We start from the raw sequence: 22,239 nt of genomic DNA, 5'->3' as shown, positions 1-22,239 counted from the left end.
ATCTTTTATTTCGGAGCTGGGCAAATATTTTGACTTGGGGGCCACATTAAAAGAAAAAATGTGTCTAGGGGGCCAATGTGTATGTGTGTATAAATTATATATACACATTTAGCTGTAGAAATCTGCTGTACAGTATGTGTGTTTGGGTCCCTTTTTTTCCAGGAACACTTATACCAAAAGTCACAATGTCCGAAAGAATTCTAAAAACGTAATGGCAAACCCCCTTAAAAAAAACGGAATGGAATTTTACAGTTTTTTACTGAATGGGAAACCCAAAATGTACATTAAAATAAAGAAAGTGGGATTTACAATATAAACTACTAACAACAAAACACTGAGTATTAACTACATATGAACATCGCTCTTCTTTTACTTCTCAGACCAGCTCCTCGACAGACATCTTTAACAATCAAGCAAAACAAAACAAAGATGTAACAAACAGCAAAATATGAATGCAAAGGGTAATAAATACCTACAATATGATATATAATCACTTTTATGCTGAAATTTGTTGTAAAAATTTGCTTCCGCATCGGTTCCTGACACATGCGTTTCGGGCTGGCAGCTCTGAAAACAAACCCCGCCCACTCTGCTTTGGCCATATCTGAGCTGCTGGGACGTAGATTACCGTAATAACTCCTATAACACTCAAAAGCGCAGATTTCAACCACCGAAATACTTTCTATAGTTCAAGACTTACGGTAATTTAAAAAACAGCACTGCACATCATAATGGCGGCCAGTTTTGATGTTAAAGGTCTAAAAAATTTATGTAGAACGTCCGGTGGGCCGGATTGAAAATCTTAATGGGCCACATGTAGCCCGTAGGCCGTATTTTTCCCAAGTCTGTTTTATTTTATATTGTGATGAAAATGAATTCCTTAGCTTAAACTACATCAATGATTAATTTAATGTAAGAATTGCTTTTACACTTTTCCTGTGTTTGTGTTCTTACTGTACTTTTGGTGACTTTTTCTTTGGCGTTAGGATTAAGGGACTAACTAAGTAAATAAATGAATAAACGTGAATAAAATCTAAATAATTTGACGTGTCTCAAGGACACTGTTGGTCTTTTAAGTGCAACAACAGCCACCCACCCCAACTCCCCCGACACTCGTACCCAGTCCCCCGTCCCCAATCAATCCAGGTCATTGACCATGTGCACCCACCACTTCCTGCACCAGGCTGATGAGCTCCATGAGGCGGCGCCGCAGTTTGGCCACCTCCTCCTTCACCTTGGTGACATGCTGCTCGTAGATCTCCACCAGAGGCTTGAAGGTGTGGCCTCCGTGCTGCACGCGGGGCAGAGGAGGACACGTGAGGACAGAGGACAGGGTGGATGGACTGCACTTATGGAGGAGGTGGTTACCATGCCTCCCCAGAGGGCGCACTGGTGGCAGATGCATTTCTTACAGGTCCAACAGAAGACACTCAGCTTCTCATGGTGATTCTCACACCTGCGCAAGGAACAAATGCATTTATCAAGAGGTAAGGCGTTCTTTGAAGGAGTTTAGTTGTGAATGTATGTCACGAAGAAGGCGAGGCTCACTTGTCTTTGTCGTTGTCCTCGTGCTTGGTGAGGTTACAGAGCTGCAGCGTGTCCAGCTGCTGAGTGACCTCCTCGGCCCAGCGGCAGTTCACCAGCTCCCTCAGCTGCAGCGGAGCTCTGCACGTGCACACCAATCACACGCTTTTTTAAAAGCACATCTCCAACAGCGATGTGACATTTTCTTACAGCTCACCGACAGTGGGGACACTGCGCTCGCTGCTCCGTCAGCCAGCGCTGTCAAAACGAGAAGAGACGAGGGGATGAACGGAGCGTGCGAGTCGTGCGGCGGACAGAGAAGGCGCTTGCTTACTCGTATGCAGCTGAAGCAGCAGAGCTTGGAGCAGTGCGGGCAGAGGCGGGCGTCCCTCAGCTTCTCCATGCAGATGAAGCAGCGGAACACCTCGGCGATGCTCTGCACGCACAACACAGAAAGCACCGCCGTATTAAAAAGGCAAAAACGGGACGGCGGAGTTGTCTGAGTGACACATACTTCGACGCTTTGCTCATCCATCTTTGACACTTTTGAGCCAGTTATCTACGACGAAAGTGAAGAAATGATCGTAGGTACTCTAAAGGGAAGAAAAAGGAAAGACGATTAGTTTAGAGCATTTACCTTGTACATCCAATTCGAAATACCAGCTCTCAGTACAGTTACCCACTAGATCAGGGCTAGACAACTGGTGGAAAGGGGCAAAATTCAGACTCAGAGTTCATTTTAGAACTTTGGAGACAAACATTTTTGCAGTAATTTCCTAAAATCGCCACAGTGCTCCTGTTCTATAGAGCAGGGTTCTGCAACCTTTACAATAAAGAGACATTTTGCCGCATCTTCCACTACAGAGAAACAGTACAGAGCCGCAAAACGTAACACAGCTTATAAAAGTTTAAAAGTTTTCATCTCTTTTCTTATTCTACAGGAAAACCAATCTTTTCATGTAAAATTAAACTCTTTTTCCTTTTTGCAAGTATTTGTGGTCAGCTTGCCCAAGAGGTTGCACACTCATGAAGCTGAACTGAACACACGCTTCCAGTCTTTCACTTGCACCTGAAAACCTCAGCCTGTGCACATTCACAGCCTCACAGACAGTCGGAGATGATAAAACTCTTGCAAAAATGCAAACTTTTCTCACGCAGACGTTACAAAAAATCTGAGGGAGACAACAAGGAGGCAGAAGAGCCGCGGGTGGCGGAGCCCTGGTAGAGGAACGTGCAAACATATAGGCAGAGTCTTGCGTTATTTTAACTTCGCTAGCAAACATAATACTCTGGGGTCCAAATTTGTGATTTACATCAGTGGTCCCCAACCTTTTTGTAGCTGCGGACCGGTCAACGCTTGAAAATTTGTCCCACGTACCGGGGGAGTGGGGTGAAATAAAAAATATATATATATTTTTTTTCCCCATAAAGAAATACAATCATGTGTGCTTACGGACTGTATCCCTGCAGACTGTATTGATCTATAATGTATAAATTGTGTTTTTTATGTTGATTTAATAAAAAAATAAAAAAAATAAAATATATATATATTTTTTTTTTCGAGCTATCAGTTGGGACCACTGATTTACATAACTGAGGCGTTCCTCAAGGCACCCTATTAAGTCCTCTCCTTTTCGGGAGTTAGACATTTTTTTTGTAATGTCATTCATGCGACTCAAGTGTTGCCGTAGCTTGTTTACTTCAGATGTGGTCAGTAGTCATTTGTTGAACTTCTTTAGCTATACTAGTGGTGTTCCTCAAGGTTCCATTTTAGGTCCTCTCTTTTTTCCATCATTTGGGCTATTCAACTGGTGACCTGTGAGTTCAGTTCAGGAAACCTGTGAGAGACTGACACTTTTGCAGAAAGTCCTTAAAAACAGCAGAACGCTCCTGTAACTCTGACAAAATAAGACAACTATTAAAGATCTACTGTGTTAGGACGCTGGTTTTACAGAATATACAAAATAAGACTAATGGTGAAGGGAGAAGTCCAATCCAGTGTTTTTCAACCTTTTTAGAGCCAAGACTCATTTTTTACATTGAAAAAATCTGGAGGCACACCACCAGCAGAAATCATTAAAAAATGAAACTAAGTAGAAAGTCGTCGTCACAATTGTTGGATATGACTTTAAACCATAACCAAGCATGCATCAATATAGCTCTTGTCTCTAAGTAGGTCTACTGTCACACCACACCGTGGCCTATTTTGAGTTTTTTAGTGTTTTCCCCTGTGTAGTGTTTTAGTTCTTGTCTTGCGCTCCTATTTTGGTGGCTTTTCCTGTTGCAGTTTCATGTCTGCCTTTGAGCGCTATTCCCCGCACCTGCTTTGTTTTAGCAATCAAAACTACTTAAGTTGTTGCTATCTTTTTTTGTGTGGACATTGTTGATTGTCATGTCATGTACAGATGTACTTTGTGGACGCCGTCTGCTCCACACGCTTAATGTAAGTTTTTGCTGTCGTCCAGCATTCTGTTTTTGTTTACTTTGTAGCCAGTTCAGTTTTAGTTTCGTTCTGCATAGCCATCCCTAAGCTTTAATGCCTTTTCTTAGGGGCACTCACCTTTGGTTTATTTTTGGTTTAAGCATTAGATACCTTTTTACCTGCACACTGCCTCCCGCTGTCACCTTCATATCGTGATCACGACAAACCATCGTCGTCTCACACGACGTGTTCTTGACATCTACAAAGCAATTATCTACCGGCTGCCACCTACTGATATGGAAGCGAACAACATGGTTACACTGCCGAGCTCTAGACCGCACTGACACTCAACGGCACATTATTTGCGGATTATAATTACCGTATTTTTCGGAGTATAAATCGCTCCGGAGTATAAATCGCACCAGCCGAAAATGCATAATAAAGAAGGAAAAAAACATATATAAGTCACACTGGAGTATAAATGGCATTTTTTGGGGAAATGTATTTGATAAAACCCAACACCAACAATAGACATTTGAAAGGCAATTTAAAATAAATAAAGAATAGTGAACAACAGGCTGAATAAGTGTACGTTATATGACGCATAAATAACCAACTGAAAACGTGCCTGGTATGTTAACGTAACATATTATGGCAAGAGTCATTCAAATAACTATAACATAGAGAACATGCTATACGTTTACCAAACAATCTGTCACTCCTAATCGCTAAATCCCATGAAATCTTATACGTCTAGTCTCTTACATGAATGAGCTAAATAATATTATTTGATATTTTACGGTAATGTGTTAATAATTTCACACATAAGTCGCTCCTGAGCATAAGTCGCACCTCCGGCCAAACTATGAAAAAAACTGCGACTTATAGTCCGAAAAATACGGTACTGGTTTGCAAAAAATATTTTCAACACAAATAGGTGAAATTGCATCATCTCCCACGGCACACCAGACTGTATCTAATGGCACACACACTTATACAGGGGTTGAAAAACACTGGTCTAGTCCCCCAGTCCGGCAGTCATGGGTTAGTGCGTGTGCCTCACAATACAAAGGTCCTGAGGTTCCCTCCGGGGCGGCATAGCTCGGTTGGTAGAGTGGCCGTGCCAAAAATTTGAGGGTTCCAGGTTCGATTCCCGCTTCCGCCATCCTAGTCACTGCCGTTGTGTCCTTGGGCAAGACACTTTACCCAGCTGCTCCCAGTGCCACCCACACTGGTTTAAATGTAACTTGGATATTGGGCTTCAGTATGTAAAGCGCTTTGAGTCACTAGAGAAAAAGCGCTATACAAATATAATTCACTTCACACAACTCCAAAAACATGCACCTGGGGATAGGTTGATTGGCGACACTAAATTGGCCCTAGTATGTGAATGTTGTCTGTCTATCTGTGTTGGCCCTGCGATGAGGTGGCGACTTGTCCAGGGTGTACCCCGCCTACCGCCCAAATGCAGCTGAGATAGGCCCCAGCACCCCCCCCCCCCCCCCCCGACCCCAAAAAGGGACAAGCGGTAGAAAATGGATGGCTGGATAGTCCCCCAGTCCTTAGTTTTCTGGAAATGTGGCCCCCAAAATAATTTAGTCGAATAGCCCTGCCATAGATGCCTGTCACCTGGGATAATCTCCAGCTCACCTGTGAACCTAAAAAGGAAGAAAATATATAAAATACTTTATTGCTAGAGCGGTCATTTTGACTTAAGACAGAATAATGCACACATAAATAAAACAAGAATTGTAAAGTTGAAAAAGTCTCATGTATTAAAGAAGCAGCCAAATAATAGAACATTGTGTAATGTTTTTCAATGTTGTGACATATTAAATAACGTCTCATTGGAAGCAATATATTAAATAACGTCTCATTAGCAGCAATATATTAAATAACGTCTCATTAGCAGCCAAATAATAGAACATTGTGTTATGTTTTTCAATGTTGTGACATATTAAATAACGTCTCATTGGAAGCAATATATTAAATAACGTCTCATTGGAAGCAATATATTAAATAACGTCTCATTAGCAGCACTATATTAAATAACGTCTCATTAGCAGCCAAATAATAGAACATTGTGTTATGTTTTTCAATGTTGTGACATTAAATAACGTCTCATTGGAAGCAATATATTAAATAACGTCTCATTGGAAGCAATATATTAAATAACGTCTCATTAGCAGCAGTATATTAAATAACGTCTCATTAGCAGCAATACTGTGGCCGGTAAGATGCTAAATGTGTACGACCCCAATAGAAAGTCCAGCATTATCAGCCCACACGCCAATATTAACATTAAATCTAGTATTTAAATGATAAATGAATACAGAGTGTAACATGAGAGGTCGTTTTTAATACATTATGTATTGACCAAGCTAGAGGCCAGCTAGCTTAGTGGCTATTTAGCGTGTGTCGCCCACCTACCAAACTCTTGTTTCGTACGTCCCACCTGATCCTACGACCTCCAAACGAGACCTACATCTCTCGTTGCTTTTTTCTTTCTCCACAAAAGCCAAGGCGTCGTCTCGGGGAAAGGTTTGAAAGATGTCGGCCATCCGACATGAAAGCGGGCGGCAGGGGAAGAAGACCCTGCTCATTGAAGACGCAGTGCAACGAGGGTTCATGTCCCCTAGCGATGGCCAATCACAGCGCGGCATTTTCTTCTCTTAGCTGTAATTACGTGCGCCGCGCAGCGTCAAAGGACTCTACCGCCACCCTGCGGTAGTAACAGGCACCGCCTGTAGATGGCGTCGCTAATGGTTTGAATTCCATCCATCCATCCATTCATTTCACTACCGCTATATATATATATATATATATACATATATATATATGTATATATATATATACATATATATATATATATATATATATATATATATATATATATATATATATATACATACTGTATATATATATATATATATTTATATTGTTATATTTATATTATATATATATATATATATATATATATATATATATATATATATATATATATATATATATATATATATATATATATATACACACACTTTTTTAGACATACAATAGTTATTAATTCTTCGTCTTTTACTCCAAAAGTTATCCCTCACACATAGTTTAGTGAAGTGAAGTGAATTATATTTATATAGCGCTTTTCTCTAGTGACTCAAAGCGCTTTACATAGTAAAACCCAATATCTAAGTTACATTTTTAAACAAGTGTGGGTGACACTGGGAGCAGGTGGGTAAAGTGTCTTGCCCAAGGACACAACGGCAGTGACTAGGATGGCAGAAGCGGGGATCAAACCTGGAACCCTCAAGTTGCTGGCACGGCCACTCTACCAACCGAGCTATACCGCCCCATTTATTATTAATTGATAATATATTACAGTTTTAACATTGTTCCTTGTTGAATTTATTTTTATAGTTATATATTCATATTTGTACATTAAATATATATATATATACTATATTACATATATGTGTATTATTATATTTATAAATTATATATTTTATACATTAAAAAAAATATTACTGTTTTATTGTTATTCCTTGTTGAATAATAATGACAGATACAACAATTGACTTTGCTATTCCCTCAATCTATGTCACTATTGTTCTGCAAGATTGTATGTGAACTCTTTTTTTATTACTTTATTGTATTTCTCACAATTATACAATATATTGTCATTTAACATTGTCCTTTTTTAAATTAATAAAAAAATAATTACAGTGACTGTCATATATTTAAAAAATAATAATAATAAAATAAAAATAAACACAGATATATATTTTTTAAATGGTAGTACAAAAAATAAAAAATAAAAACACTCCCATCTCTATACTCTTATGCATAAATACACAGGTGTGTATATTTTTATGTCATGTTTCACATTCCTTGTTACTAAAAAATGAAAATATAATAATAAAAAAACATTACTAATACAGTAATGCACTGTAAATGATCTGCTCTACCACATGCATTTTTTAAAGGTATGTTTACATGTCATTTCTGTTTCGTTGGACTATTGGCACGGTTTGAGCAAACTTAAACAGTGACTTAATTAAGCACAGCTATTAACATTTCAAGATTCATATATAGGTATGCAAACAGCCATAGGACATTTTATTAGGTACACATGCAACCGTGCAAACGCCGTGCAAGCAGTTTTGGTCGACACTGCAAAAAAAATGCTAACCTATTAAGTATATATTTATATTATGATACATTACGATACAATATATAGTCATATTAGTGTGTTTGTGGCTCAGAGTGCGCTGCTAACCTATTTCTTCCCAGTGTGTGTGTGCGTTTGGCCTTGTTGTTTTATGCAAACAGTCTGCGTCTGGATAGGGCGCATGGAGGCGTATGCAAATCAGCCTCGCAGGTATACTGCACAGGTGCGTTCCTCCACTTTGGAAAATGACAAAGTAGCAGTGGTTGGATTTCCCAAACTTTTCTTGGCCATTTCTCGCGGCAACACCAGGTGGATCCTGAGGTGAGTCACGGCAATTAGAATATACATGTAATTAGAATTTAAATATGTATGTATGTAATTAGAATTTAAATATATATGTATGTATGTGCTCATTACCATTAAAACAAGATGATTTTTCTTGGCTGGAGTTATTGGCGGCAAACTCAGCCGTTTTTGTGGTTGCAGATAGAAAAGATGAGCGCGGACACTTTGGAGCAGTCGGATGCTCAGCAAGAGCAGCAAGGTGAGGATGTTAAAACTCTCCAAGATATTTTTTTCGACATCTGTCGCGTAGCGTCAATTTTTATTTATTCAAACAGTCATGGAATAATTAGCATGGTTTTAATATCTTCAATCTGGGATTCATGTGACCTACATTTTACACAGACTCAAGAAAAACATCCTCACATTTATGTGGGCCTAATAAATAAGACTGAAGCTGACTTTTACCCTGATTGCACTGACTATTAGAACACAAATACTACAGTATCATATATTGCACTGTGTATAATAACAAAAATACTACAATATTACATATTGCCGTGTATATTATAACAAAATACTACAGTATAATATATTGCAATGAGTATTATGACAAAAAATACTACACTATCATATATTGCACTGAGTATTGTAACAAAAATACTACAGTATCGTATATTGCACTGAGTATTATAACACAAATACTACACTATCATATATTGCACTGAGTATTATAACAAAATACTACAGTATCATACAGTATATTGCACTGAGTATTATAACAAAAATACTACAATATCATATATTGCACTGTGTATAGTAAACAAAAATACTACAATATCATATATTGCACTGCGTACTATAACAAAAATACTACAGTATCAAATATTGCACAGTGTATAGTAAACAAAAATACTACAGTATCATATTTTGCACTACGTACTATAACAAAAAATACTACAGTATCAAATATTGCACAGTGTATAGTAAACAAAAATACTACAGTATCATATTTTGCACTACGTACTATAACAAAAATACTACAGTATCATATATTGCACTGAGTATTATCACAAAAATACTACAGTATCAAATATTGCAGTGTATAGTAAACAAAAATACTACAGTATCATATTTTGCACTACGTACTATAACAAAAATAAATACTAGTGTCATATATTGCACTGAGTTTTATAACAAAAATACTACAGTATCAAATATTGCACAGTGTATAGTAAACAAAAATACTACAGTATCATATTTTGCACTACGTACTATAACAAAAATACTACAGTATCAAATATTGCACAGTGTATAGTAAACAAAAATACTACAGTATCATATCTTGCACTACGTACTATAACAAAAATACTACAGTATCATATATTGCACTGAGTATTATAACAACAATACTACAGTATCAAATATTGCACAGTGTATAGTAAACAAAATACTAAGGTATCATATTTTGCACTACGTACTATAACAAAAAATACTACAGTATTAAATATTGCACAGTGTATAGTAAACAAAAATACTACATTATCATATTTTGCACTACGTACTATAACAATAATACTACAGTATCATATATTGCACTGAGTATTATAACAAAAATACTACAGTATCAAATATTGCACTGTGTATAGTACACAAAAATACTACAGTATCATATATTGCACTGCGTACTATAACAAAAATACTACAGTATCATATATTGCACTGAGTATTATAACAAAAATACTACAGTATCAAATATTGCACAGTGTATAGTAAACAAAAATACTACAGTATCATATTTTGCACTACGTACTATAACAAAAAATACTACAGTATCAAATATTGCACAGTGTATAGTAAACAAAAATACTACGGTATCATATTTTGCACTACGTACTATAACAAAAATACTACAGTATCATATATTGCATTGAGTATTATAACAAAAATACTACAGTATCAAATATTGCACAGTGTATAGTAAACAAAAATACTACAGTATCATATTTTGCACTATGTACTATAACAAAAATACTACAGTATCAAATGTTGCACAGTGTATAGTAAACAAAAATACTACAGTATCATATTTTGCACTATGTACTATAACAAAACTACTACAGTATCATATATTGCACTGAGTATTATAACAAAAATACTACAGTATCAAATATTGCACTGTGTATAGTACACAAAAATACTACAGTGTCATATATTGCACTGCATACTATAACAAAAATACTACAGTATCATATATTGCACTGAGTATTATAAAAAAAATACTACAGTATCAAATATTGCACAGTGTATAGTAAACAAAAATACTACAGTATCATATTTTGCACTACGTACTATAACAAAAATACTACAGTATCAAATATTGCACAGTGTATAGTAAACAAAAATACTAAAGTATCATATTTTGCACTACGTACTATAACAAAAATACTACAGTATCGTATATTGCACAGTGTATAGTAAACAAAAATACTACAGTATCATATATTGCACTGTGTATATCGGACGCAAAAATACTACAGTATCATATATTGCACTGTGTATAGTAAACACCAATAAAACAGTATCATACGTTGCACTGTGTGTATTGTAATAAAATACTACAGTATCATATACTGCACTGTGTACAATAACATAAACAATATAGTATCCTATATTGCACTGTGTATATTGTAACAAAAAATACTACAGTATCACGTATTGCGCGGTGTATAGTAAACAAAAGTACTAGTCTCATATATTGCACTGTGTATTGTAAAAAAAATACTACAGTATCATATATTGCAGTGTGTATTATTTAAAAAATACTACAGTAGTGTATAAATAATTACAAAAATACTACAGTATCATATATTGCACTGTGATTAGTAACACAAATATTACAGTATCATATATTGCACTGTGTTTAGTAGCAAAAATTCTACAGTATCATATTTTATAGTGTATATTATAACAAAAAATACTGTCACACATTTAAGTGTGCCAAAAAATGGTCTTGAAGGACTGCTGATTGGTCGAGCGCATATCTTTTTTATTGGGCATTTATGAAGTGCCCAATGCTTATTGTATATATACATATATACTACAGTATCATATATTATATGATCAGTATTATAACACAAATACTACAGTATATATATATATATATATATATATATATATATATATATATATATATATATATATATATATATATATATATATATATATATATATATATATATACATACATATATGCATGTATATATACATATACATACACATATGTATGTATATATATCTATATTATGAGGATATTGAAAAATAGCTTGCAGGTGTAATGTAGCAAAGTGTCTCCTTTATTTCCCACTGAAAGCACAAAGAGGCATTATATTGACCTGTTTGTGCTTGTATGTGTCTGTGTGTGTGTGTGTGTGTGTGTGTGTGTGTGTGTGTGTGTGTGTGTGTGTGTGTGTGTGTGTGTGTGTGTGTGTGTGTGTGTGTGTGTGTGTGTGTGTGTGTGTGCGCGCATGTATGTAGTGACAGTTGGCGGCCACACCAGGATGCACCTGAGGGTATTTGCTGAGAAATGCTGTCCTACCCAAGGACGGCGACAAAACAAAACATAAAAAAGGGGAACAGTCAACACAAATGCAGAACAGTCATTGAAACAATGGCCGTCCACTTTTGTGTGCGTTTAATGATTTTTCTTCTACGTTACTGCAATCTTGACTTCGCGTTTTTGTCCCATTGCTGCACTTTAAGCAGCAAAATATTACATTTTCACCGTTAGAGGAAAACTTTTTTAAATTATACTCAACATTCAAAATCCTTATGTGAGACAAAAACACACGTCTTTCGCTCTTCCGTTTATTCTACATAGTAAAAAACTGCTAGCACGAGGTGGCTAACAATGCAGGTGATGGGTTCGTATTATTTTACATAAAAAGCCCTGAAAAAAGACCTCTAACAAGGTTATATTATTAACCATGAATAGCAACATTGTTATTGTAGGAGCTAACTCAGAGGAACTACTTTTCTGGTGTAGTAACACAGCACCTTGCTCACATCGCCTCAGACTAGCGAGTTTGGAAACATTTGAAATGCAGAAATTCCACACGCTAACAGCTAGACGTTGCAAGGAAGACAAGATGCTCTTTGTCTTAGCATTTTTTACCTGGATGTGAGGATTATTTGGAATTCATCAACTATAACGAGGAGCACAAGGCTTGTGCTGAAAGATACAACCATCCCATACCTATAGAGAGTATATGAAACCTTTTTGGAGTTTTGTTTTTAGAGTGCTTGATTCATAACAAATATTATATTATTATAAACAAATATTTAATTATTTATAATAAATATGTTACAAAAAAAAGACATTATATATAATAAATATATATTATAATTTATATAACATTTATGTATTTTGATATATATATATAGTAAATAAATATTGTATAAATTATAAATTATACTATGAAACACTACAATCCCATGAACTAAATTGTTAGCCGCGTCTTGCTAGCAGTTTTTTTTTTTTTTTTTTTACAATTTAAAATGCACAGAAAATGGAAAGTAAATAAAGATTGTGAATGAAGAACAAATTTACCAAAAAAAGTGCAGTTTCCCTTTAAGGGCAACAATAACTATTTTAAATCGTAACGTTCTTTCAAATGAAAAGCACAAGACACCAAACGCTGTCATGAAACTGAAAGAGCGACACCAGCGCTGATGAGTGGCATTAGCTACTGCAATGCATTGTGGGACCGGTAGTGTTCATTTACTCACTTTGCCAGCATTGAGGAAAACAACGCAAATACATCTGATGGTCCATTTTTTTATGCTCTTTGGAAAATAGTATGGAACATACTGAGCGGACAATGAAGGCTGTACACTGTCTAAGTGGTTAGGCCGCAGTCAGGAGATCTGGGTTCGAATCCCCTTTTTGTCGTCTGACCCCCTGTGCGTGTTTGAGTACTCGGCATCCTCCTGAATCCAGAAATATCCATGTTAGCTTCATTGAAGACTAAATTGGCATTAATATGAGTGGTTGTCTATACGTGCTCTGTGATTGGCTGGCCACCAGTCTAGGGTAGACCCCGCCTCTCGCCCCAAGTCAGCTGGGATAGGCTCCAGCTTACCCGCGACCCCATTGAGGATAAGCAAAATATAGAAAATGGATGGGTAATAATAAAATGTGTTCATATAATATTCACTTAAAAAATCTACCTACTTACCTTTTTTAAAAACCTGTCCTGTCAGCCGGTATTTTTGTTATAATAATCAGTATAATATATGATACTGTAGTATTTGTGTTACTATATACTCAGTGCAATATATGATACTGTAGTATGTTTGTTACTATACAGAGTGCAATATATCATACTGTAGTATTTGTGTTATTATACACAGTGCAATATATGACATTGTGGTATTTTTGTTATAATATACACTGCAATATATGATACTGTAGTATTTTTGTTGTCATATTCACTGCAATATATGATACTGTAGTATTTTTGTTACTATACTCAGTAAAATAACTGTAGTATTTTGTTATAATATACACGGCAATATATAATATTGTAGTATTTGTGTTATTATACACAGTGCAATATATGATACTGTAGTATTTTTGTTATAATATACACGGCAATATATAATAGTGTAGTATTTGTGTTATTATACACAGTGCAATATATGATCCTGTAATATTTTTGTTATAATATACACACTTCAATATATGATACTGTAGTATTTTTGTTATAATATACACTGCAATATATGATACTGTAGTATTTTTGTTACTATACTCAGTACAATAACTGTAGTATTTTGTTATAATATACATGGCACTATATAATATTGTAGTTATTTTTTTATTATACACAGTGCAATATATGATACTGTATTATCTTTGTTATAAGATACACTTCAATATATGATACTGTAGTATTTTTGTTATAATATACACTTCAATATATGATACTGTAGTATTTGTGTTATTATACACAGTGCAATATATGATACTGTAGTATTTTTGGTATAATATACACTGCAATATATGATACTGTAGTATTTTTGTTATAAGATACACTTCAATATATGATACTGTAGTATTTTTGTTATAATATACACTTCAATATATGATACTGTAGTATGTGTGTTATTATACACAGTGCAATGTATGATACTGTAGTATGTTTGTAATAATATACACTGCAATATATGATACTGTAGTATTTTTGTTATAATATACACTTCAATATATGACACTGTAGTATTGTTGTTATAATATACACTGCAATATATAATACTGTAGTATTTTTGTTATTATACACAATGCAATAATGATACTGCGGTATTTTTGTCACCATATACACAGTACAAATATGATACTGTAATATTGTTGTCATGATATACACAGTGCAATATATGATACTGTACTATTGTTGTTACGATAAAAAGGGCAATATATTATACTGTAGTTCTTTGTTACGATATACACAGAACAATATATGATACTGTAGTATTTTTTAACGATATACACAATGCAATATTTGATACTGTAATATTGTTGTTACAATATACACTGTGCGATATCTGATACTGTATTATTGTTGTTACGATATACACAGTGCGATATATGATACAGTAGTATTTTTGTCATAATATACACTTTAATATATGATACTGCAGTATTTTTGTTATTATACACAAAGCAATATATGACACTGTAGTATTTTTGTAATAATATACACTTCAATATATGATACTGTAGTATTGTTGTTACGATATACACAGTGCAATATATGATACTGTAGTATTTTTGTCATAATATACACTTTAATATATGATACTGAAGTATTTTTGTTATTATACACAAAGCAATATATGACACTGTAGTATTTTTGTAATAATATACACTTCAATATATGATACTGTAGTATTGTTGTTATAATATACACTTCAATATATAATACTGTAGTATTTTTGTTATTATACAGAGCGCAATATATGATACTGTAGTATTTTTGTTACAACATACACAGAGCAATATATGATACTGTAGTATTTTTGTTACAATATACACAGAGCAATATATGATACTGTATTTGTTTGTTACTATACACAGTGCAATAATGATACTGCGGTATTTTTGTCACCGTATACACAGTACAAATATGATACTGTAATATTGTTGTTACGACATACACAGTGCGGTATATGATACTGAAGTATTTTTGTTACGATAAACAGAGCAATATATTATACTGTAGTTTTTTGTTACGACATACACAGAACAATATATGATACTGTAGTATTTCTGTTACGATATACACAGTACAATATATGAAACCGTAGTATTTTTGTTACGACATACACAGTGCAATTTAAGATACCGTAATATTGTTGTTACAATATACACAGGGCTGTATATGATACTGTAGTATTTTTGTTACGATAAAAAGAGCAATATATTATACTGCAGTTCTTTGTTACGATATACACAGTGCAATTTAAGATACTGTAATATTGTTGTTACAATATACACAGGGCTGTATATGATACTGTAGTATTTTTGTTACGATAAAAAGAGCAATATATTATACTGCAGTTCTTTGTTACGATATACACAGAACAATATATGATACTGTAGTATTTTTTTTACGATATACACAGTGCAATATTTGATACTGTAATATTGTTGTTACAATATACACAGTGCGATACATGATACTGTAGTATTTGTGTTACGATATACAGTACACAGTACAATATGACACTGTCGTATTGTAGTTATAGTTCAAACATGAATGGATGGTCTTGTGTGTTGAAATGATGACAGGGGGCGTGGCCCCAGAGTGTGTCTGTTTGAAAGGAGACCTCAGATCAAATATGTATTCTTCTGCTGATTCCGGAACAATTTAGGAATATCAAAAAGGTGCCAGCCCTCGCCTGCAGTCAAGTGTTTGACACTTTTAATTAGGCTCTTCTTTGATCGCAATGTTTGCCTTGTTTTACAATATTCTCATCCTTGTTGGATTGGTTTCAGGTCCATGGGCATAACTGAATTAGCAGCCAAGATGCCGTTATGATGTACTAACCATGAGTACATAGCTGTAGAGTACGGTGATAAAACATGTACACAAGGTTATATTTGAGGTACATCATGTATCTGCAGGTGCACAAGTCAACGTGTCTGAAAAGGAGTAGGAAGAAGCAATGAAGATTTCCTCTTTTACTCCTCTACCATGTCACTGCACTTATCTACTTGTAATGTAGTACTGAGACATTCATCGAAGTAATACACCAAAAGTACTTGTAGTTGTCCATTGGTTGCCTTTAAAACTCTGGGTGGGAGTAAAGTACTAAAGTACTTGTATTTGTTCGTTGGTTGTCTTTAAAGTATGAGTAGGAGTAAAGTACTAAAGTACTTGTATTTGTTCGTTGGTTGTCTTTAAAAATATGAGTAGGAGTAAAGTACTAGAGTACTTGTACTTGTATATTGGTTGTCTTTAAAGTATGAGTAGGAGTAAAGTACTAAAGTACATGTATTTGTGGGTTGTCTTTACAAGTATGAGTAGGAGTAAAGTACTAAAGTACTTGTACTTGTATATTGGTTGTCTTTAAAGTATGAGTAGGAGTAAAGTACTAAAGTACTTGTACTTGTATATTGGTTGTCTTTAAAGTATGCGTAGGAGTAAAGTACTAAAGTACTAGTATTTGTTCGTTGGTTGTCTTTAAAAGTATGAGTAGGAGTAAAGTACTAAAGTACTTGCACTTGTTGGTTGGTTGTCTTTAAAAGTATGAGTAGGAATAAAGTACTAAAGTACTTGTATTTGTACATTGGTTGTCTTTAAAGTATGAGTAGGAGTAAAGTACTAAAGTACTTGTACTTGTATATTGGTTGTCTTTAAAGTATGAGTAGGAGTAAAGTACTAAAGTACTTGCACTTGTTGGTTGGTTGTCTTTAAAAGTATGAGTAGGAATAAAGTACTAAAGTACTTGTATTTGTACATTGGTTGTCTTTAAAAGTATGAGTAGGAGTAAAGTACTAAATTACAGGTACTTGTTCGTTGGTTGTCTTTAAAAGTAGGAGTAGGAGTAAAGTACTAAAGTACTTGTATTTGTATATTGGTTGTCTTTAAAGTATGAGTAGGAGTAAAGTACTAAAGTATTTGTACTTGTATATTGGTTGTCTTTAAAGTATGAGTAGGAGTGAAGTATTAAAGTACTTGTATTTGTTCGTTGGTTGTCTTTAAAAGTATGAGCAGGAGTAAAGTACTAAAGTACTTATACTTGTATATTGGTTGTCTTTAAAGTATGAGGAGGAGTAAAGTACTAAAGTACTAGTATTTGTTCGTTGGCTGTCTTTAAAGTATGAGTAGGAGTAAAGTACTAAAGTACTTGTACTTGTATATTGGTTGTCTTTAAAGTAGGAGTAGGAGTAAAGTACTAAAGTACTAGTACTTGTTCGTTGGTTGTCTTTAAAAGTATGAGTAGGAGTAAAGTACTAAAGTACTTACACTTGTTGGTTGGTTGTCTTTAAAAGTATGAGTAGGAATAAAGTACTAAAGTAATTGTATTTGTACATTGGTTGTCTTTAAAGTATGAGTAGGAGTAAAGTACTAAATTACAGGTACTTGTTCGTTGGTTGTCTTTAAAAGTAGGAGTAGGAGTAAAGTATTTGTATATTTGTTGTCTTTAAAGTATCAGTAGGAGTAAAGTACTAAAGTATTTGTACTTGTTCGTTGGTTGTCTTTAAAAGTATGAGGAGGAATAAAGTACTAAAGTACTTGTACTTGTATATTGGTTGTCCTTAAAAGTATGAGTAGGAGTTCAGTACTAAAGTACTTGTACTTGTATATTGGTTGTCTTTAAAAGTAGGAGTAGAAGTAAAGTACTAAAGTATTTGTATATTTGTTGTCTTTAAAAGTATGAGTAGGAGTAAAGTACTAAAGTACTTGTACTTGTATACTGGTTGTTTTTAAAGTATGAGTAGGAGTAAAGTACTAAAGTACTTGTTCATTGGTTGTCTTTAAAGTATGAGTAGGAGTAAAGTACTCAAGTACATGTATTTGTTCGTTTGTTGTCTTTAAAGTATGAGTAGGAGTAAAGTACTAAAGTACTTTTTCATTGGTTGTCCTTAAAGTATGAGTGAAGTACTAAAGTTCTTGTTCAGTGTTTTTTAAGTGTGTGGCGTTGCAAGTGAAACTAACTGAATAGTCCAGGAAGCAGGGAACAAACGGGAAGGAGGGAACAAACAGGAAGCAGAGGGGGGGGGGGGGGGGGGGGTACCCACATATGCGGTCCTCTCCAAGGTTTCCCATAGTCATTCATATTGACGTCCCACTGGGGTGAGTTTTCCTTGCCCGTATGTGGGCTCTGTACCGAGGATGTCGTTGTGGCTTGTACAGCCCTTTGAGACACTTGTGATTTAGGGCTATATAAATAAACATTGATTGATTGATTGAACAAACAGTAAACAGGGAACAAACAGGAAGCAGGGATCAAACAGTAAACAGGGAACAAACAGGAAGCAGGGATCAAACAGGAATCAGGGAACAAACAGGAAGCAGGGAACAAACAGTAAATAGGGAACAAACAGGAAGCAGGGATCAAACAGGAAGCAGGGAACAAACAGGAAGCAGGGAACAAACAGTAAACAGGGAACAAACAGGAAGCAGGGATCAAACAGGAAGCAGGGAATAAACAGGAAGCAGGGAACAAACAGGAAGCAGGGAACAAACAGGAGATAGGGAACAAACAGGAAGCAGGGATCAAACAGTAAACAGGGAACAAACAGGAAGCAGGGATCAAACAGGAAGCAGGGAACAAACAGGAAGCAGGGAAAAAACAGGAAGCAGGGAACAAACAGTAAACAGGGAACAAACAGGAAGCAGGGATCAAACAGGAAGCGGGGAACAAACAGTAAACAGGGAACAAACAGGAAGCAGGGAACAAACAGGAAGCGGGGAACAAACAGGAAGCAGGGAACAACAAAAAGAGCACACTCGGCATCAGTGTGAAAAGGTACAATGATCCAGCCCTGAAGGAGGCACCCAGGTGGAACTAAATAGAACTAATTCATTAGAATTAGGTGTGCTGACAGGACATGGAACAGAAAGTAAAGGTATTCCAAAACACAGAGACCAAACAGGAAATTCTGACCAAACAAGAGCATCAGGACAGGAAGTGATTCTCAACACAGGAAGTAGAAACTAGAAATAACACTGGACAGGAGTTAAATCACCAAAAGCCAAACGTGACCAAACTGTCAGTAGCAAGCCTAATACTAAAGTACCGTATTTTTCGGAGTATAAGTCGCTCCGGAGTATAAGTCGCACCGGCCGAAAATGCATAATAAAGAAGGAAAAAAACATATAAGTCGCACTAGAGTATAAGTCGGATTTTTTGGGGAATTTTTTTTAATAAAAGCCAACACCAAGAATAGACATTTGAAAGGCAATTTAAAATAAATAAAGAATAGTGAACAACAGGCTGAATAAGTGTACGTTATATGACATATAAATAACCAACTGAGAACGTGCCTGGTATGTTAACGTAACATATTATGGTAAGAGTCATTCAAATAACTATAACATATAGAACATGCTATACGTTTACCAAACAATCTGTCACTCCTAATCGCTAAATCCCATGAAATCTTATACGTCTAGTCTCTTACGTGAATGAGCTAAATAATATTATTTGATATTTTACGGTAATGTGTTAATAATTTCACACATAAGTCGCTCCTGAGTATAAGTCGCACTCCCGGCCAAACTATAAAAAAAAACGCGACTTATAGTCCGAAAAATACGGTACTTGTTCATTGGTTGTCTTTAAAGTATGAGGGAAGTACTAAAGTACTTGTACTTATTCATTGTTTTTTTAAGTATGAGTAGGAGTGAAGTACGAACGTACTTGTTTATTGGTTGTCTTTAGAGTATGAGTGAAGTATTAAAGTACTTGTTTATTGGTTGTCTTTAGAGTATGAGTGAAGTATTAAAGTACTTGTTTATTGGTTGTCTTTAGAGTATGAGTGAAGTATTAAAGTACTTGTTTATTGGTTGTCTTTAGAGTATGAGTAAAGTACTAAAGTACTTGTTCATAGTTTTTTTTAAGTAGGAGTATGAGTAAAGTACTAAAGTACTTGTTTATTGTTTGTCTTTAGAGTATGAGTGAAGTACTAAAATACTTGTTCACTGGTTGTCTTTAGAGAATAAGTGAAGTACTAAAGTACTTGTACTTGTTCATGGTTTTTTTAAGTATGAGTATGAGTGCAGTACGAAAGTTCATTGTTTTTGAATATCAGTATGAGCAAAGTACAAATGAACTTGTTCATTGGTTGTCTTTAAAGTATGAGTGAAGTACTAAAGTACTAGTACTTGTTTATTTAAGTATGAGTATGAGTGAAGTACGAAAGTACTTGTTTATTGGTTGTCTTTAGAGTATGAGTGAAGTACTAATGTACTCATACTTGTTCATTGTTTGTTTAAGTAGGAGTATGAGTGAAGTATTAAAGTACTTGTTTATTGGTTGTTTTTAGAGTATGAGTGAAGTACTAAAATACTTGTTTACTGGTTGTCTTATGAGTAAAGTACTAAAGTACTTGTTCATTGTTTTTTTTAAGTATGAGTATGAGTGAAGTACGAAAGTACTTGTTCACTGGTTGTCTTTAGAGAATAAATGAAGGACTAAAGTACTTGTAATTGTTCATTGTTTTTTTTAAGTAGGAGTATGACTGAAGTACTTGTTCACTGGTTGTCTTTAAAGTATGATTGAAGTACTAAAGTACTTGTACTTGTTCATTGTTTTTTTAAGTAGGAGTAGGAGTGAAGTACGAAAGTACTTGTTTATTGGTTGTCTTTAGAGTATGAGTGAAGTACTAAAGTACTTGTACTAGTTCATTGTTTCTTTAAGTATGAGTGTGAGTGAAGTACGAAAGTACTTGTTATTGGTTGTCTTTAGAGAAGTACTAATGTACTCGTACTTGTTCATTGTTTTTTAAGTAAGAGTATGAGTGAAGTACTAAAGTACTTGTTTATTGGTTGTCTTTAGAGTATGAGTGAAGTACTAAAGTACTTGTTAATTGTTCCTTTAAGTATGAGTGAAATACGAAAGTTAATTGTTTTTAAGTACCAGTATGAGTAAAGTACTAAAGTACTTGTGCATTGGTTGTCTTTAAAGTATGAATGAAGTACCAAAGTACTTGTACTTATTCATCGGTTATTTTTAAAGTACGAGTATGAGTGAAGTACTAAAATTCTTGTAGTTGTTCACTGGCATGGCTGAAGTACAAAAGTACTTATACTTGAGTAGAAACCTCCTGCCTTATGAAACGGCCTTCTAAAAACTGCAGTTTTTTTGGAGATAACATTGGATTGAAACATTAGTTACAGCAAGTACAGAGTACATGTTAGTAAGTACAGAGTACATGTTAGTAATACTTAAATTTCATACATAAAATAAGTCAAACTAACATAAACATGCTAAACACACAGTGTATTTTATGATAGCACTATATTATAGATATTATCCATTTGATTATTTTAAACAAATACAAAACATTATAAGAAAATAATTCATATTTTACAATTTGTGGTGAGTAATAACACAAAAAAACATTAACATCATATTTTCACTTTGTGAATACGGTAATAAAAACTATAAAAACATTTGATTTTACAATCAGATGATTAAAGCATTGCATAAATATTCATCATGTGTTCTAAAAATAAATGCAGGGTTAACACCTATTTAATTAAAGTGAAAAAAATGAATAATAATTATAATAATCATTATTATTTTGTATTATTATTATTATAGTCTGGTTAAA

At 34.5% G+C, this 22,239-nt stretch overlaps 2 protein-coding genes across 4 annotated transcripts in view; one reads left to right on the top strand and one right to left on the bottom strand.

The window, feature by feature from the left end:
* trim37 (tripartite motif containing 37) overlaps window positions 1–22,239 on the bottom strand; it is a 79,567-nt gene that overhangs the window by 21,238 nt on the left and 36,090 nt on the right. For 2 of the 3 annotated variants that reach the window (XM_062049074.1, XM_062049072.1), the window contains exons 4-9: window positions 2,039–2,117; window positions 1,859–1,960; window positions 1,742–1,782; window positions 1,549–1,665; window positions 1,369–1,456; window positions 1,169–1,291 (exon numbers count right to left, since the gene is read on the bottom strand). In XM_062049074.1, coding sequence (XP_061905058.1) covers window positions 1,169–1,291; window positions 1,369–1,456; window positions 1,549–1,665; window positions 1,742–1,782; window positions 1,859–1,960; window positions 2,039–2,059 — 492 coding nt within the window. In that variant the 5' untranslated portion in view covers window positions 2,060–2,117. Of the gene's footprint in view, window positions 1–1,168; window positions 1,292–1,368; window positions 1,457–1,548; window positions 1,666–1,741; window positions 1,783–1,858; window positions 1,961–2,038; window positions 2,118–6,376; window positions 6,582–22,239 lie in introns of those variants that run through there. The other variant, XM_062049071.1, reaches the window with a different exon arrangement.
* The window catches only part of pou2f3 (POU class 2 homeobox 3), a 58,819-nt gene continuing 43,076 nt past the window's right edge, over window positions 6,497–22,239 (top strand). The window contains exons 1-2 of the mRNA XM_062046690.1: window positions 6,497–6,559; window positions 8,598–8,655. Of these exons, the coding sequence (XP_061902674.1) occupies window positions 6,497–6,559; window positions 8,598–8,655 (121 nt within the window). The remainder of the gene's footprint in view (window positions 6,560–8,597; window positions 8,656–22,239) is intronic.

Source organism: Entelurus aequoreus, linkage group LG05 (assembly GCF_033978785.1).
Source record: "Entelurus aequoreus isolate RoL-2023_Sb linkage group LG05, RoL_Eaeq_v1.1, whole genome shotgun sequence".
NCBI classification, from domain to species: domain Eukaryota; kingdom Metazoa; phylum Chordata; class Actinopteri; order Syngnathiformes; family Syngnathidae; genus Entelurus; species Entelurus aequoreus.
The sequence above is the reverse complement of the archived record's forward strand: the minus strand, read 5'-3'. Positions and strand labels throughout refer to the sequence as shown.